Source organism: Callorhinus ursinus, unplaced genomic scaffold (genome assembly GCF_003265705.2).
Source record: "Callorhinus ursinus isolate GAN/ISIS: 27379988/994484 unplaced genomic scaffold, GSC_fseal_2.0 scaffold102, whole genome shotgun sequence".
Taxonomy (NCBI): domain Eukaryota; kingdom Metazoa; phylum Chordata; class Mammalia; order Carnivora; family Otariidae; genus Callorhinus; species Callorhinus ursinus.
Window position 1 is genome coordinate 714,072 of NW_027397164.1, and position 17,848 is coordinate 731,919.

The window sequence follows — 17,848 nt, forward strand, 5'->3', positions numbered from 1 at the left end:
GGAGACACAAATGAGTTAAGTAAGCCACTTGCAGACATTGAGGACATACCTGAGGGCAAGACAACAGGTCACGTGATAGAGGAGGCCGGAGCTGGCCCAGAGACAGGGAGAACCGGGGGGGTCAGGAGCACCGATGGGGAGGGGCCGAGGGAGGGTGGAGCGGGCTGGGACGAAAGGAAGTGCCCAGATGAGGGGCAGGGGTGTCCTAGTAACTTCCATGGAAAGAATATTGTGGTGGGCCCACACACAGGCTCCGGGTCAGACCTGGATTCAATTTCCGGCTTCACCCCTTCCGAACTACATGACCTCAGTAAAGTTGCTGAACCTCTGGGTCTGTCTTCCTTCACTGTAAGGCAGGGATCATAATTGTAGCTACCTGGCAAAGTTACATTAAAGATTAAAGGGGAACCTCCTACAGAACTTGGCACAATGGGAAGCTTAGATAACACATTAGCAGGACCCACTTTTTAATTTTTTTTTAAAGATTTAATCTATTGGGTGCCTGGATGGCTCAGTTTGTTAAGCAACGGCCTTTGGCTCAAGTCATGATCCTGGGGTCCCAGGATCGAGTCAGGCATCCGGCTCCCAGCTCAGCGGGGAGTCTGCTTCTCCCTCTGACCCTCCCCCCGCCATGTTCTCTCTCACTCTCGCTCTCTCTAAAATAAATAAAATATTTTATTTATTTATTTATTTTTAATTTCTCACTTCCAAAGCAGCTTCATGTGGTTTTGGTTTTTTTTTTAAGATTTTATTTATTTATTTGACAGAGAGAGACCCAGCGAAAGAGGGAACACAAGCAGGGGGAGTGGGAGAGGGGGAGAAGCAGGCTTCCCGCGGAGCAGGGAGCCCGATGTGGGCCTCCATCCCAGGACCCTGGGACCATGACCCAAGCCGAAGGCAGACGCTTAATGACTGAGCCACCCAGGTGCTCCAATAAATAAAATATTTTTAAAAAATAAAGATTTAATCTATTTACTTGAGAGAGAGAGAGAAAGAGAGAGAGCACATGCGCGCTCAGAGCACAGCCAGGGGGAGGGGCAGAGGGAGAGGGAGAAGCAGACTCCCCGTTGAGCAGGTAGCCCGATGCGATGCGGGCGGGATGCGGGGCTCAGCCTCAGGACCTGAGCTCATGACCTGAGCTGAAGGCAGATGCTTAACCAACTGAGCCACCCAGGCGCCCCAGGACCCACTTCTTTAAAACACTGAAATCAAGTACACCAGCACCCATCCTAGCATAAAAGATTGAATCAAAGTCCCCGGAAGTGCACTTGAGTACAGATTTCTCTGCTAACTTGTTGGAGGAGTCTGTCTCCTTCCTGAGCCTCGGTCTCTTCATCTTTATGATAGCGTAACACTCTGGCCCTGCTTCCCTCCTGGGATTCCTGAGTGGTTAAGACAAGTAAGATGTGTAAAAAAGATTTGTGACCAGAAAAGGGCACTGGGGGTGGGGGTGGGGGTGAGGGAGCAGCTCCTTCCGCCCCTACCATTCCACCCCTCCCACCTTCCTTGCTGCTGCCTCCCCTCTGCTCCTCCTCGGCTACCTACCGGAGGTGACTCTGACTTGACCTCTCTGGGCTGTCTGGGGAGAGCCATTTTCTCACCAAGGCCCTGGCCTGGCACTTCAGAGATAGATCATCAGCTGAACAAGAGGAACCCCTTTGATGTCCTAAAAAGGATTCCTCCCATTTCTAATGTGCCAGTTTACAAGGCCTCTTGGCATCTATCATTCCATTTGAACCTCACAGACCTGAGAAGAGGACACGTGGTGGGTATTGTGTACCCATTTTACAGATGAGGAAACTGAATCTTGGAGGCGTTAAGTGACCTGTCTGAGTGCCTTGAAGAGGGTGTTTCTTCGCCACCTATGGGGTCTGCCTGGAGAAAGGACAGGGGCACTCGGGGCTGGAAGGGCTGGGAGTGAGGACAGAGCTGAGCTGGTGTCAGCATCCAGTGGAGCCTGGTGCTTTGGGCAAAAGCTCCAGGATCTAGATGACTCGGACTCAGCCCTGACTCCACCACTTCGGAGCCGGGTAATCCTGGACAAGGCCCTTAGCGCCTCATATCTACCACTACCGTGCAGTGTGTTTACAAGAACTCAGTGAGGTGGCACGGGGCAGGCATTCAAAACACTGTCGTAATTCTTCTTGTCTCCACTGTGCCCCCAGGTCTCTAAGCTCATTATCCTCCCAGCTCTAATGGCCAATGAGTCAACAACTGAAGCTGTCCTCCCATTTCCACCGCCCAACCTGTCCACTTGCTGCCCTTGACAAGAGCTGGGCTCCAACTCCTGGAGCCCATCAGCCGTGCACCAACCACTTGGCATAGCTGCCCCCGGAGGATTCTCAAGTTCAGAAGAAGGCACAGGGTGGGAAGGGTACTCCAGGTACCTACAGGGAGGCATGATACTGGCCAGACCACCGACGGGGCCCAGCTCGTCCCAAACCCCTCAGCTCAGGGGCCAACCCCCACCCCCCAGGGCAGGAGCAGGGTGTCCTTACCTGTGGGCCTGGGACCTGCCCCCAGAGGAGTTTGGGAAGGGTTTGGAGGACCTGAGCCCCTGTCTTGGGTTTCACTGGATTCCTTTTTTTCACTCCAGTGGGGTCAGATTTTGTATCATGGATTTTGTAAATTAGAATAGGAAAATGAATTCCCTGGTCCTGAACAAATGTGGTTTGGTTGTCAAAAAATTCTTTCTTTCTTTCTTTTTTTAAAAGATTTTATTTATTTATTTGAGAGAGAGAGAGAGCATGAGGGGGGTGTGTATGTAGAGGGAACCCGAGGGAGAGAGAGAGGCAGACTCCCTGCTGAGCCGGAGGGAGCCCTGAGATCAAGACCTGAGCTGAAGGCAGCCGCTTAACCAACTGAGCCACCCAGGCGCCCCAAAATTCTTTCAAACATAGGTGTGATGGAGAAGGAATTGAGAGTTTATTGAGGAACGACTGTGTGTGTGTGTGTGTGTGTGTGTGTGACTTTACATAGACACGTTAGCACATTCAATCCTCCTGAACTCCCCAGTAGGTGACTACAGTTACTCTATCACATTTAGGGTCAAAGAAATAAGCCAAAGTCACCCAGCAGGTAGGAGGCAGAGCTGGAATTCCAGATCAGCAGGCGATGACAAGGTCCTGCTCCGGCTCAGATCCCAGCCCATTGTCCAGCTTTCCAGGAAAGACCTGGCTCCTATACCCTGGCACCTGCCACCTGCCTGTCCCAAAGGCTACTCTGGCTTCCTGGAGACTTGCTGGCATCAGTCCCTGCCCTCACCTGGAAGTTCATCTCCAGATCACCCCACTGCTCTCAGAATATGAGAAGCTGAAACTTCAACCCAGGAATGTGCCCCTCTCTCCTGTAGGAGGCAGATGCTGACTCGCGCATCTGGATAGGAGAAGAGAAGTCAGCCTGTGTCACTCCCACTCCAACCCCATTGTGGAGGGACTGATTCTTCTGCCACCTCTGCCCTTGTCTGGCTGAGGGAACCTGATGGTTTTCAGTCTCAACCCCCCCCAGCCCCCCACCCCCCCGCGCCGCGCAGGAGTCAGGACCAGGTGCATATGGCCCCAGGGGGACAGAGTTCTGGACAGCTGGCCAGCAGGATGGGACAGGGTGCAGCCCCAGCGCGGATCCAGAGGGGTTTCTGGGAGGAGAGAGTGAGGCAGGCTGAGGGGCAGGGGGGCAGTCTCCCAAGCTAAAGTTGGGGGGGGTGTTGGGAGGGCCCAAGGGGAAGAATCACCACAATGGAAGCAGCCTTGTTAGTGGCTCATGTACTTGGTCAGCTTCTGTGCGGAGGGCCCCGCGAGCATAACCTCACTCCAGGGGGGGAGCTGCCTCAGAGTCCGAAATGTACGGGCCAGGGTGCTGTGGCAGGGCTTACATGGCGTCACGCAGCTCAGCTGGGGTCATGGAACTCAGCTCGTAAGAGGAAGAGGAACTGAAGGATAGTTTCCTCCCTGAGAACCAGGTTCCTCATTCCATAAGAAGAGGCTTGCGTGAGGTTAGGGGTTCTCGGCCCCCAGCCGTCTGCAGCGTGCAAAAGCTCCCCAGGTGATTCCAACGGATGGCTGGGGCTGAGAACATGGTCTAGCGATCCCTGAAGGCCCCTCCAGCCAGGGCCTCCGCAGAGCCAAGTAATCCGCTTCCTCCACCTGCCTTCCCCTCCCCCATTCGTCCCTCTCACCCCCTCCTCCTCCCTCCATCCCGCATGCACCCCCACAGCTGGGTTTATGGGTACTACGCAGCCTCACTCTCCCCAGCGCCTGGGGGGTCGCCGGCTCACGGTAGACTCAGAATTTCCCAGCGGACAGGGAGCAGGGCAGTGCTCACTCACTGCTCAGATGAATACACTGAGCCCTGTGAGGCGAAGCGAGAATGCCCAAACGCACACTGATTTAGAAATGCAAGGGAGGGATGGCGCCTGGGTGGCTCAGTCGGTTAAGCGTCTGCCTCCGGCTCAGGTCATGATCCCAGGGGTCAAGATCCTGTTGGGTCAAGATCCCACTGGGCTCCTTCCCCAGCAGGGAGCCTACTTCTCCCTCTGCCTGCCCCTCCCCCCACTTGTGCGCGCACGAGCGCTCTCTCTCTCTCTTCTCTCTGACAAATAAAATCTTTAAAAAAAAAGAGAGAAATGCAAGGGAAACTCACAGAAGAAACTTAAAGGATTTGAAAGTGGATGTCTGGGGTAGGAAAACAGACGACAAGAGTGCTGCTTTGTGTTATAATTTGAATAGCATTTATTTACATGTTACTTTTTGTTAAAAATAGTAATTGATTTGGGGCTCCTGGCTGGCTCAGTCCCATGGAGCATGGGACTCTTGATCGTGAGTTTGAGCCCCACATTGGGCATAGAGATTACTTAAAAGAAAAAAAAAAAACAGTAATTGATTAAAACACAACAACAACAAGGAAAGTGGCCTGCCCACCGGCCCTGGGCAAGTTCGCAGCCTATGCTGGGACAGAAACTGAGGTCTCCTGATTTCATCCAGTACCTCTGTTGCCAAATATCCTCCCACAGCCTCTGGCCAGGTCACTGGCCCCGGTCCAAATCTCCTCCCCCACACCACCCAGACAGCTTGGAGGACCCAGCAGAGCCCCGCAGGCTCACCAGTCAGGTGCCCCATGATGAAGGCAGGCGCCAACAATTGCTCACCCGAAGGTGACTCAGGCACGAAGGGAAGGAGTAGGTCTGAGCAAGGAGAGGCTGTTTGTGCCCTCACTCCAACCTTAGTCTTTAGGGCTGCCAGATTTAGCAAATAAAAATGCAAGATGCTCAGTTAAAAGTGAATTTCAGATACACAAGGAATGCTTTTTAAGTGTAAGTATGTCTCAAATATTGCATGAGACATACTGACACTAAAAAAATTCATTTCCAGTCTGAAATTCAAATTTAACTGGACATCCTATGTTTTATCCGGCAACTCAGGATCTTGGGGGTAAAGGCCCCAGCCCTGGGACCCCTGCGACTCTTCCACTGGGGGCAGAACAGTAACTCTGAATGAAGAAAACCCTGAGGGGCAATTGGAAGGATGGGGAGAGGCTGACAGAAATGGAGGAAGGAGAGAGAAGGAAGCTGCCCAATCCTTCACCCAGACCACCACCTCTGAACGCAGCCCTGGGGCTGGCCTGCAGGAACCTTTTGGCCAGGGAGACACATCTAGGGGCCTCTCCATGCCAGGTTTCTCAGTGAAACCTCCTGTTACTTTTGGTGCCTCTGAGGTCATGCAACTGCAGCTGGGGCTGTAGTAGGAATAGAAACAGACCATACTGGGGCACCTGGGTGGCTCAGTCAGTTAAGTGTCTGCCTTCTGTTCAGGTTGTGATCCCGGGGTCCTGCGATCAAGTCGGGCTCCCTGCTCAGGGAAGGGCCTGCTTCTCCCTCTCCCTCTGCCCCTCCTCCCCCACTTGTTCTCTGTCTCTCTCTCAAATAAATAAATAAATAAATAAAATCTTAAAAAAAAAAAAAAGAAACAGACCATATTTATGAAAGAACATATTTATAACTTCTTAAGCCAGAGGAGGGGGAAAGGTAGAAACCATAAAGGAAAAGATTGATCATTAGATTTCAGATGGCATAACAACAACACAACTTCTGACCACAAAAGAAACCATAAACAATGATAAAAGACAAATGACCCATTGGGAGGAAATATTTGCAATATATATAATATCCAGAATATACAAAGAGTTCCCACAGTTCAACAAGAAAAAGACAAACACTGGGGGCGCCTGGGTGGCTCAGTCGTTAAGCGTCTGCCTTCGGCTCAGGTCATGGTCCTGGGGTCCTGGGATCGAGCCCCGCATTGGGCTCCCTGCTCGGCGGGAAGTCTGCTTCTCCCTCTCCCACTCCCCCTGCTTGTGTTTCCTCTCGCTGTGTCTCTCTCTGTCAAATAAATAAATAAAATCTTAAAAAAAAAAGAAAAAAAGAAAAAGACAAACACTGAAGAAAAATAACCAAGAATAATGTAATTGTTAGTTTTATGTGTCAACTTGGTGGGTGTTTTTGGATGAGATTGACATTTGAATTGATAAATTTTGGCTAAAGCAAGTTGTCCTCCATAATATGGGTGGGCCTCATCCAGTCCATTGAAGGCCTAAATAGAACACCAAAAAAATGGCTTTTCTTTTTGTTTTTTAATTTTATTTATTCATTTTTCAGAGAGAGAGAGAGAGAGAGCACACAAGCAGGGGGAGTGGCAGGAGGCAGGACCCTGGGATCATGACCTGAGCCGAAGGCAGCTGCCCAACCGACTGGGCCACCCAGGCATCCCTAAAACTGGCCTTTCCAAACAAGGAGAAATTCTCCAGTGACTGCCTTTGGACTTCATTGGCACCTTTGGCTCTTTTGGGTCTCCAGCCTGCTGGCCCACACTTCAGATTTTGGACTTGTTAGCTTCCATAACCACCTGAGCCAATTCCTTTCAATAAATGTCTTTCTACATACACATTGGTTGGTTCTGTTTCCCTGGAGAACCCTAACAAAAATAAGAACAGGAAATTCACAGAAGAAATACATAAGCAGAATAAGCATATGAAAAAATGCTCAGCTCCCTTAGAGATCAAGGAAATACAGATAAAACAACCATGGATTATCTTTTGTCATTAGATTGGCAAAATAGTTTTTATTTGTTTATTTATTTATTTAAGTTTTTTTAATTAAGTAATCTCTACACCCAACATGGGGCTCAAACTCACACCCTGAGATCAAGAGCTGCACACTCTTCTGACGGAGCCAGCCAGGTGCCCCCGGCAAAACATCTTTTAAACTGGCATATTCGGGGTGCCTGGGTAGCTCAGTTGGTTAAGCATCCAGCTCTTGATTTTGTCTCAAGATCTCCGGGTTGTGTGATCGAACCCCACATCGGGCTCCACACTCAGCAAGGAGTCTGCTTGAGATTCTCTCTCCCTCTCCCTCTCCCCCCGCTCTTGCACTCTTGCTCTCTCTCTCTTCTTTAAAAGATTTTATTCTTTTTTTTTTGAGAGAGAGCACAAGCAGGTGGAAGGTCAGAGGGAGAGGGAGAAGCAGACTCCCTGCTGAGCAGGTATCCCAATACAGGGCTTAATCCCAGGACTCCAGGATCATGGCCTGAGCTGAAGGCAGACACTTAACTGACTGAGCCACCCAGGTGCCCCTCTTGCTCTCTCTCTTAAATAAATAAATAAAAACCTTTTTAAAAAATAAACTGGCATATTCAATGTTGATGAGTGTATGGGAAATAAGTTCCCCCAAATACTATGACTGAGAGTGTAAATTGGAAAAATTTTAAAGCGATTTAGCATCAACATTTCAAATGTGCATACCCTTTACCCAGAAATATTACTTTTAGGGATTTAACTCCCACATGTGCACTCAGAACCATGTTCACACATATTTATTGCATAATTATTTGTAACTGCAAAAAAATGGAAACACAAAAGTCCATTAAATGAGACTGGTTAAGTAAACTATGTAACATCTATAGTGTAGAATACTTGGCAACTGTCAAACTGATAAATGTAAAAACATCCCATGTTCATGGATATGAAGACTTAATACTGTTATGCTGGCAATACACCCCAAATTGACCTGTGGATTCAGTGAATTCCCTACCAAAATCTCAGTTGTCACCTTTTAGGATCAGAAAATGATCCTAAAATTCATATAGAACTTTGAGGTACCCAAATAGCCAAAACAATTTTGAAAAAGAAATTGGAGGACCCCCTCTTCTTCCAGTTTCAAAACTTGCTACAAAACTAATAATCAAGACAATGTGGTACTTGCATAAGGACAGATATAGAGATCAATGGACTAGAACTGAGTCCAGAAATAAACCCTCACATTTACAGTCAATTGATTTCATCAAAATTAAAAATCACAAGGCCTGGCCAAAGGGGGCTGGGAAGGCTCAGAGAATGGGGCAAATGGGGATGGACCCTTTTATGTCATATTTCTTTGACTCTGAAATTTGCTTCTTTTTAGTCCTCTCTATTAAAAAAAATGATGCACCCCTCCTTGATAGCAAAAAGCAGAGGGAGAGAGTTTCCTAAATCAAAGGGCTTAAGGACACTGGAGTGTTTCTTGAGGAATGTGAGAGATGTTCTGCAGCCCTCAGGGGAACTGTACCCTCTCCACTGAAGTGGAATGTCACTGCATCCATTTGACAAGTGAATACATTTTGTTTAATAAATATATTTCACATTTCTTTGCCATAGTAATCAGAGTAACTGCATATGATTCATACTTTTCTAAAGCTTGGGCTCACACCTTGACTATTAATTACCTTGTCCCGTGAGAGTGAAGCCTACAAGGCCCATTGACTCATCCAGGACTGTTTGCCCCTACCCTTTGTCCCCAGGATGTTGAGCTTTTAAGTCTTTCAGTCTGCCTTTTGCATTTTTTCCTGTTAAGTGCTTTTAATCCTTGGTAAACTCAAAGTGACTGCTTCCAGAAACATCTATGCACACATTCCCTGATCTTACCATAATCTACTGTTGCTTAGAAATCAGATAACATTAAGTAAAAATATCTGAAATACGTGGGGCACCTGGCTGGCTCAGTCGGTAGAGCATGCAACTCTTGATCTCAGGGTTGTGAGTTCAAGTGCCACTTTGGGTGTAGAGTTACGTGTGTGTGTGTGTGTGTGTGTGTGTGTGTGTGTATGGAATAAGAGAAAAGAAACTGTGTGAAGGAAACTTTGGGTTCTTTCACAGAGACAGTTTATGATTCTTTAGAGAGCGTTTCTCAACCTCAGCACGACTCATATTTTGGGCAGAGTATTCTTTGTTGTGGGGGTGTCCTCCGCATTGTGGGATGTTTACAGCATCCCTGGCCTCTGCCTACTAGAGGCCAGGAGCACCCCGCCCTAGCTGTGACCCAGCATATCTCCGCACACTGCCGAATGTCGCTGGTGGGTAAATCACTCCTTTAAGAATACTTTTCATGATACTTGTTTCAGTCACTCTAGTTTTTTTTTCCTGAGTTTATTATTTTTTTTAATGTTTCTGGGTAGTTGTGATTAATAGGTTCATTTACTGATTAGCCTAACAATTCATGAAAAGTGTGTGTGCATGTGGTGCTTTGGTAATGGAAGCATAGGCTGGACCCCCCCCCCCCCCCCCGCCCGCCCTGCCCCACGGGACACAACACACAGGACAGAAACTGTGCACAAATGTCCCCAGCGGGCAGAGTTGTCCTGATTCTCAGCAGGAGCCTCACTCACTCTCCAGACCCTCTCTAGCCCCAGGCTGAGCACCGCTGCCCAAGGATTCCTCAACTCTGCCACGCCCCCACACAGACTGCCCCACCCCTGAGGTGGGCTCTTTGTCCCCGCCCCAGCCTCCCCCTCCACTCAAGCTCTTTGTTTAGCCCGCAGTACTCTCCGTCCATTCAGTATCACCAAACACTGCCCGTCCTTCCAGGCCTGGCACCAGGCTTTCTCTGGGCCTCTCCTCTCTCCTGGTGCATCTATCAACCATTTTGGCCCGAGCCAGGCCCTTTGGCACCGAGCAGCCCGGCTCTTGTTGCTGGCCCATCTGTTCTGTGTGGTACCTTTCTCTCCTCACTCGCATGTCCGTCCATTCCTGGAAGGCAGCGCTGACTCAAAGGAGGAAGCCACTTCCACTATGCACCCACCCCCAGCCCAGCCTTGTGTCAGGCACCCAAGAGCTCCTCAAGCCCACTAGTTGAACTTGGCATTTAATTCCTGCCCAAGGCTGCTCTTTCCATCTGGTCTCCTAATGCTCTTCCCAACACTCCCCTGTCCAGGCACTTCTCCAACCCCTCTCCACCTGCCAGTTAATATCCTCTCAGATTCGGCTCAAAACTGTGCCCTTAAGGGGCGCCTGGGTGGCTCAGTCGGTTGAGCGTCTATCTGCTCAGGTCATGATCTCGGGGTCCCGGGGTCAAGCCCCGAGTGAGGCTCCCTGCTCAGAGGGGAGTCTGCTTCTCCCTCTGCCTCTCCCCTCCCGCCGCTCATGCTCTTTCTCAAATAAAATCTTAAAGAAAAAAGGTGCCCTTGAGGTGGAATTAAATCTTTTCCTCCCTGCCCAGAGTCAACCTATCACCTCTGACCTACACGCATCCATAACACCTGGCACACGACCTTGCACCTTAAATTAGATTTAATGTGAGCCCCTCTCATCTCTCCACCCACTCACGCCCCGCTGTGAGCACCCTGAGGAAAGGGCCTGAGAGCTGTCTATCCTTGCCCTCACAACCCTCCTTCAACCCCTATGGGGCCTAGCCACCCAGCATTTATTCTGAGTTCGTTGAACAGAGTAGAAACAGGATGCACGAAGTCCCTAATCCAGAAGCAGACATCTCATGAACGCCCTGGAACGCACCCTGTAAGGGGCAGCTTCCCTGTCCGTCAACGTCCTCTTACAGGCGCGGCCCCACCTCGGACAAACTCTACCAAGTGCCCGCAGCCCAGCTGAGCCGGCCCAGGAAGTCACATGATTCTCCAATCACATGATCCCATAAAAAAAGAGGGGGGAGGGTGGGAAGAGAGAGGAAGGGAGGGCAGGAAAGAGAATTGAGTAAGAAAAAAAGCACAGCTTTCCAGGCTGGCCCCGCCTCTACGTCGACCAATAGCCAGTAGGAGCGCGACAGCCCGGACACCTGGCCAATGGAAACTGAGGTGGGCGGGCCATCGCACTGTCAGGCCCTAGTCCGCGAGCTTCCCGGCGGAGGCTACCCAGCGGGCGCGGAGCCGGTCACAGGTAAGGAGGGCGGCCGTGCAGACCTCTCGATTGCTCCAGGGGTTCGGCCGGGAGAACGCGAGGGCTTGAGGTTCCACCGGAGTTTCAGCCGGGAGGCAAGAGAAGACTGGCTTAGAGAAGCTCCTTTGGGGGTTCCCGAGGCACTGGAGGCAGTTTTACGGGGGGTGGGAGTCAGCAGTGATTGCAGTGACCCCCATCAGAAGGAGGCTTTCTCCCTCTCCAGCATCCCCGGAAGCTGCAGCCCCTTCCCCCAAAGCAGGGGCCACTCCATTCTCCAGCCGGCTTCCGATCGGCCCAGGTGCTGCTGCTGCTGGTGGTGGTGGGTGGTCCCCGGGGTGCCTGGGAGCGAGAGAGGCGCCCGCCCTGGTCCCGCAGCTCAGACGGCTGCGAGTGGGCTGGAGACCCTGCCCACCTCCAAGGCAGCGGGGACTAGGGAGTAGTGACCGAACGCCCGGGTTGTGTCTGGCTCTCCCTTACTTCCTCTCGTGGGGGGTGGGACCGGCCAACTTCCGCCTCTCCCCGCCACTTTTCCTGCTCACTCGCAGCTGAGTTCGCTCGCTCACCTTTTGGGAATCTCTCCTGACGCTCGGAGTTGGGTGCTGCCACCTAGTGGAGGATGGCAGAGCTGGGGGCTTGAAGAGGCTCCTGTCCCTCTCTACTGTGGCAGTGTGGGGTGGGGGTGAGAGAGGCCGCCACTCAGAACCCTGCTGAAAGGAATTAGGCACCTTCTTCCCCCATCCTTGGTCCCAAGTGTGTGCGCCTCCGTACATTGGTATTCACTAGAAGCATACACTATACTCCCTAACCTTAGGATACCAAGGATGGAAAGTATGCATGAATAAGTCACTAGGGTGCCTCGTGGTCCCAGATTTGTGCAGACAGGCACCCCTTCTGGCCTAAGCCCGGACAGCGGGACAGCCTATGGAGGGTTGAGGTTTGACTCCCAAGAAACAGGTGGGACCAGCCTTGCCTGGGAGCTGTTCCAGTAGAGGGGAGGGTGAAAGGGGCCAAGGTCCAGAACCAACTAGGCAGTGGCCTCCTGGAAATAGTCTTTGAGCTGGGAATGGGGCACTGAGGAGAGCCAGGTGAGGGGGAGAAGGATGCGAGTGACTGGGTGGGTGTAAGTCCTCGCCACACCTAGTGTCAATGTCCACACAGAGACTCATGGGGGAACTGAGGCCCAGAGACAGAGAGCAACTTTTGAGGCCCTTACCATCAGTGGTGGCGATTTGAGGACTGGCACCCAAGTGCAGTATCCCGGCAGCCCCTGAGCTTCTTGTTTCTGTCCCGCCTTGTCCACCTCCTCAGAAAATGCTTCTGTCTCAGGAAAAAAAAAAAAAAATGCTTCTGTCTCCCTCCTCTGCTTGGACCCCAGGCCTCCACTCTCCCGGGAGTTTGGGGTCCATTTCCGGGCACTGTCCATGGTGCCACTTTGTGACACGAGCCCAGGTCCAGTATGCTTTGGAGCCATCAAAGCCTGTCACCTCCATGACTGGATATATGACATGGGCATGTTACTTCTCTCAGCCTCGGTTTCCTCCTCTGAAAAGTAAAGGTATTACAACTGCTTTGGATGATTGTTGCGAATAAAAAAGAAAATAGTATTGTAACTGGGCCAGGAGAGGCTCGACAAACATTACTGGTTTTGCCCCTCTAGGCAGGGTAACATCTCCTGGGCCCATCCCGTTGAACTGGTGGGGCTGTCTGAGCTTGGGGAGGAGTCATTTAGGAAGTGAGAGGCTACTTCCTACAGAACTTCATAATCGGTTCCTTCTGCTGGTGCAGCTGGGCGGGCGCATGTGGTCCTCATCACGGCTTCTGGGTAGGGGGAGAGGCAGGGGTTGGGGTTGGGGGTGGTATGTTTGGGGAGTCTGAAAGGGTCTGGTGGTGTTGGGGGGCCCTGAGAACACAGATGTCTCAAAGGCTGGCCCAGCCTGTGCATCCCTCCCCTGGGTGGTTTGGGGACAGTTGGGGGGAGGTGTGGCTGGCCTCTGGGGAAGGCAGCCCAGATTCCACTGGCTGCCACACTTCCCTTTTTCACAACTTTCTCAACCCCCCCCCTCAACAGGCCTTGGCAGGTGTGACCAGAGCATCAGCCGGGAGGCATCTGCAGGGGGCTGGCTGGGGAAGTGCAACCCCGTTTATTCATCAAGGGGGAACTCCCTCTCTGCTTCCCAGCCCAGTCCTCCCATGGCTCCTGAGACCTCACCCACTCCCTGGAGGTGACCCATGGCCCTACAGACCAGACCCACAAAACCTGCAAATTTTCCTTTCACACACCTACATCTTTACACACTCACCCACAGAGACAGGCATTTGGCCACATTTTGGGGACACGAACTGACACCCATACTTGTGTCAGTATTCATGCTCATCACTGTCCATGCGCTGGTGCACAAGTGAACACACATAGAGGAAGCTGAATCTTGGGCCCCACATCTTGCTTCCTGCCTAGACAAGGAGTTGTTGGCGAGGCTCAGGTGGTACCTGGCCCGGGTATGGGGGAGTGACTGGCCCCAGAATCGAGGGTTGTGTGGGCTTAAGCTAGTCTCCAAATGCCTCTTGGTATTTTGCAGGCAGACCATGTGGACCCTGGTGAGCTGGGTGGCCTTAGTGGCAGGGCTGGTGGCGGGAACCCAGTGCCCAGATGGTCAGTTCTGCCCTGTGGCCTGCTGCCTGGACCCAGGAGGAGCCAGCTTCAGCTGCTGCAGTCCCGTTCCGGTGAGTGTCCTGCAGCCCAGGCAGGACCTGGCAGCCTGGGACGTCCCGAAGGGGCATCTCAGCATGGCCAGAAGAGGGGACCAGGCTTGGGTCCTTCATTCTGTCGTCTCCTCTCGCTTTCCAGGGCCAGTGGCCCACAGTGCTGAGCAGGCAGCTGGGCAGCCCCTGCCAGGTAGATGCCCACTGCTCTCCTGGCTACTCCTGCCTCCTCACCATCTCGGGGACCTCCAGCTGCTGCCCGTTCCCAGAGGTGAGGGTGCCTTTAGCTCAGTGGAGGGGCTCAGGTCTGCATTTCGATGTTCCCCCCACTCACCCCAGGTCAAAGGGCCGAGCCAATGCAGGTGTGTCTGTGTCCCACAGGCCGTGTCGTGCGCCGATGGCCGCCACTGCTGCCCGCGGGGCTATCACTGCAGGGCTGACGGGCGGTCCTGCTCCCAAAGATCAGGTGCGGCAGGAGTGGAGGTGGATGGCAGGCAGGTGGACAGCATGTGGAGGCTGGACGGCCCAGGAGCCCAGCCAGCTGGGTGACCTGATTCCTGCCCTTGTGCCCTCATTCTTGTGGCATCTGTACTAAGCAACCCCTTTGCTCCAGACAGAGGGACAGCATGAGGCTGGGAAGGGGCAGGAGAGAATGCTGGACTCCAGGCCCCGAGCCAGGCATTGGGAGGGTGGAGAGAGGCCAGGCCGGGGTGGTTTAAGGCCACTGTAGTCAGTGGACGCCCCTGCCTTGTGCCATATCGCTGAGGCAAGGACTGGCTGGTGGGGAGAGTGGGTTAGGAGTGTCTAGGAGAACGCCGAGCCCTAGTGCCGGAACCCCAGTGTCCCCGGGAGCTGAGCCTGCAGCTCCTTGAGTGATGGGAGCGATGGCCTTCACTGACCTGGGTTGGCCGAATCCTGGGTCTTCCTGTCCGCAGATACCAACCCCTTGGGTGCCATCCAGTGCCCTGACAGCCAGTTTGAATGCCCCAACTCCTCCACGTGCTGCACTATGCTAGATGGCTCCTGGGGGTGCTGCCCCATGCCCCAGGTACGGGTTCGGGAAGCTGGGGGTGGGGGGGAGCAGCCAGGGCAGAGCAAGGGGCGGGAGGGGGCAAAGACAGAGGTTGGGAGCATCTCTCGTCAGGCTTCTTGCTGCGAAGACAAGGTGCACTGTTGCCCCCATGGGACCTCCTGCGACCTGGCTCATGCCCGCTGCCTCACGGCCACGGGCACCCACCCCCTGGCGAAGAAGGTCCCTGCACGGAGGAGTAACGGGGCAGGTAAGGCGGTGGGAGAGCATTGGGGTGTGGTTTGGAAGGGAGGCGAGGCCTCGTCTGGCTCCCAGCTGGGGGAAGAGTTCCTCAGGGCTGTGGCAGCCCCGCCTGCCTCTCTCCCCTTCCAGCAGTCCTATGCCCCGATGGGCGGTCCCAGTGCCCTGATGGTTCTACCTGCTGTGAGCTGCCTAGTGGGAAGTATGGCTGCTGCCCCATGCCTAATGTGAGTGAGGGGCTGTGTGCTCACAGCCAGGGCCCACACACCTACCTCCCAAGGACTCCAGGGGGTGGGGCTGGCCGGCAGGTTTGGGGGAGCCTGGCTGCTCGGGACTCATGCCACCCCCTAGTGGGGGATTGAGGCAGTGTCAGCTGTCACCTGGCCACTCCCTGAGCTCCCCTGAGACCCAAAGTCCCAAAGACCATCCCCCACCCCCACCCCCATGCAGGCCATCTGCTGCTGGGACCACCTGTACTGTTGCCCCCAGGATACCGTGTGCGACCTAGTCCAGAGTAAGTGCCTCTCCCAGGAGAATGCTACGGACCTCCTCACCAAGCTGCCAGCACACACAGGTACCAGAGACAGGCTACAGACTCCATTCCACCGGCTCTGTGTGCGGGAACTCTCCACCGAATTGTTCCAGGAACAGATGCAGGGGTGGGGCACTGAGGGCCATATGGAGGGGACAGGGCAGATACAGCCCCCTCTCCTCCACACTAGTCATTGCCTTTGGATCACTGCTGGGGTGGCCTAAGGATACTGTCCATCCTCAGCATTTGGCTCTAGCTGTGGAGCCGGCCAAGGGTTGGGCTCCCCAGGGCACCCCACGGCCACTGCTGACCCGTCCTCTGTGCCTTTCTCACAGTGCAGGAGGTGAAGTGTGACATGGAGGTGAGCTGCCCAGACGGCTATACCTGCTGCCGCCTACAGTCGGGGGCCTGGGGCTGCTGCCCTTTCGCCCAGGTACCCAGGAGCGGTGGGTGGGCCGGACTGAGCAGAAAGCGGCAGCCAGCGAGGCCCCTGGGCCCACTGTCCCCTGTCCATCCACCCTAGGCCGTGTGCTGTGAGGATCATGTACACTGCTGCCCGGCTGGGTTTACATGTGACACAGCGAAGGGCACCTGTGAACAGAAGGCCCGCCAGATGCCCTGGATGGTGCAGGCCCCAGCCCACCTTCGCCTGCCGAACCCCCAGGCCATGGAGAACAATGTCCCCTGTGATAACATCACTAGTTGTCCCTCCTCCAATACCTGCTGTCCACTCGCATCTGGGGAATGGGGCTGCTGTCCTGCCCCAGAGGTGCGTGGGTGGGGGGAGAGCATGAGGGGGGGCGTGACAGTGTCTTGGGCTGGGCAGGTGGTCAGACTTCTGTTGCTTTGCTCTTCTGTCCTCTGGCCCACAAGTGGCCCACCAGCTCGGTCAGGTTCATTCCCAGCTGGAGGAGCTGTGAGCGGGAGAGAGTCGGGATAGGCAGGGGCTCAGCTTTTCTGTCCCACATAGCAGCTTCCCAGACCATCCTGTGTGCCCCCCCCCCCCCCAGGCTGTCTGCTGCTCAGATCACGAGCACTGCTGCCCCCATGGCTACACGTGCTTGGCTGATGGGCAGTGTCAGAGGGGGGGCGAGACAGTGACCGGACTGGAGAAGACACCTGCCCACCGGGCTTCACCGACCCGCCACAGAGACATAGGCTGTGACCAGCACACCAGCTGCCCCGTGGGGCAGACCTGCTGCCCCAGCGTGAGTGGGGGCTGGGCCTGCTGCCAGTTGCCTCACGTGAGTGCCAGCCTGCCTCCCTGGACAGGGGAGCCGAGTTTCTCCCCCCACCCCTGGGGGAGGAGGAGAGAGGTGAATGCCACCCTGTCCCTCCCAGGCTGTGTGCTGTGAGGACCGCCAGCACTGCTGCCCCGCTGGGTACACGTGCAACGTGAAGGCCCGAACCTGCGAGAAGGAGGCCAACTCGGCCCACCTGGCCACCAGCCTGGCCCGTGGCCCTCGTGTGGGTGTGGGGAACGTGGAGTGTGGGGCAGGGCACTTTTGCCACGATAACCAGACCTGCTGCCGCAACAGCCAAGGGGGCTGGGCCTGCTGTCCCTATACCCAGGTGAGTGCCCCCGCCCCAGGTTTGGTGGGTATCTATGGGAGCTGGGCCCTGCAGTGGCCCAACTCTGACTTCCCCGCCCCACCCCCGGCCATCTAGGGTGTCTGTTGTGCGGATCGGCGTCACTGCTGCCCAGCTGGCTTCCGATGCAGGGCCAGGGGCACCAAGTGTCTGCAGAGGGAAAGCCTGCGCTGGGACATGCCGTTGAGGGACGCAGCCCCGGGACAGCTGCTGTGAGGCGAGACTAAGGACTGAAGACAGTCTGCAGCCCTCCGGACCCTGCTTGGAGGGTCCCCACTGCTCAGGCCTTCCCAGCACCTCTCCCCCACCAAATTCTGGAGTCCCCATTCTGATCCCCCCCCCTCAATCATGGGAGGTGGGGCCTCAATCTAAGGCCTTCCCTGTCTCAAGGGGGGCTGTGGCGAAAGCCACATTACGAGCTGCCATCCCCTCCCCCAACTGCCGTGGACCCTGTGGCCAGGTGCTCTTCCCTATCCACAGGCGTGCGCGCGCGCGTGTGTGTGTGTGTGTGCGTGCGCTGCAGTAAAGTTTGTACACTTTCTGAACAGTGTCTGATTTGGCCACCC

The 17,848-nt window shown here is 54.2% G+C and overlaps 1 protein-coding gene across 5 annotated transcripts; it reads left to right on the forward strand.

Annotated features, from left to right (window-relative positions):
* The first annotated feature begins 11,041 nt into the window (after positions 1-11,041).
* On the forward strand, positions 11,042-17,823 carry GRN (granulin precursor). Of its 5 annotated transcripts, none has more exons than XM_025861728.2 (13): positions 11,042-11,190; positions 13,767-13,911; positions 14,036-14,161; positions 14,272-14,356; positions 14,826-14,938; positions 15,035-15,170; positions 15,293-15,387; positions 15,611-15,734; positions 16,028-16,125; positions 16,216-16,461; positions 16,703-16,936; positions 17,034-17,264; positions 17,361-17,823. In XM_025861728.2, the coding sequence occupies exons 2-13, from the start codon at positions 13,774-13,776 to the stop codon at positions 17,496-17,498; spliced, it is 1,764 nt and encodes a 587-aa protein (XP_025717513.1). In that variant the 5' UTR covers positions 11,042-11,190; positions 13,767-13,773; the 3' UTR covers positions 17,499-17,823. The 5 variants fall into 5 exon arrangements, with proteins under 5 accessions (XP_025717513.1, XP_073745281.1, XP_073745280.1 ...); XM_073889180.1 differs by lacking the exon at positions 11,042-11,190 and adding an exon at positions 13,419-13,673 and having other exon boundaries at positions 13,771-13,911; XM_073889179.1 differs by lacking the exon at positions 11,042-11,190 and adding an exon at positions 13,419-13,670.
* Positions 17,824-17,848: the final 25 nt, after the last annotated feature.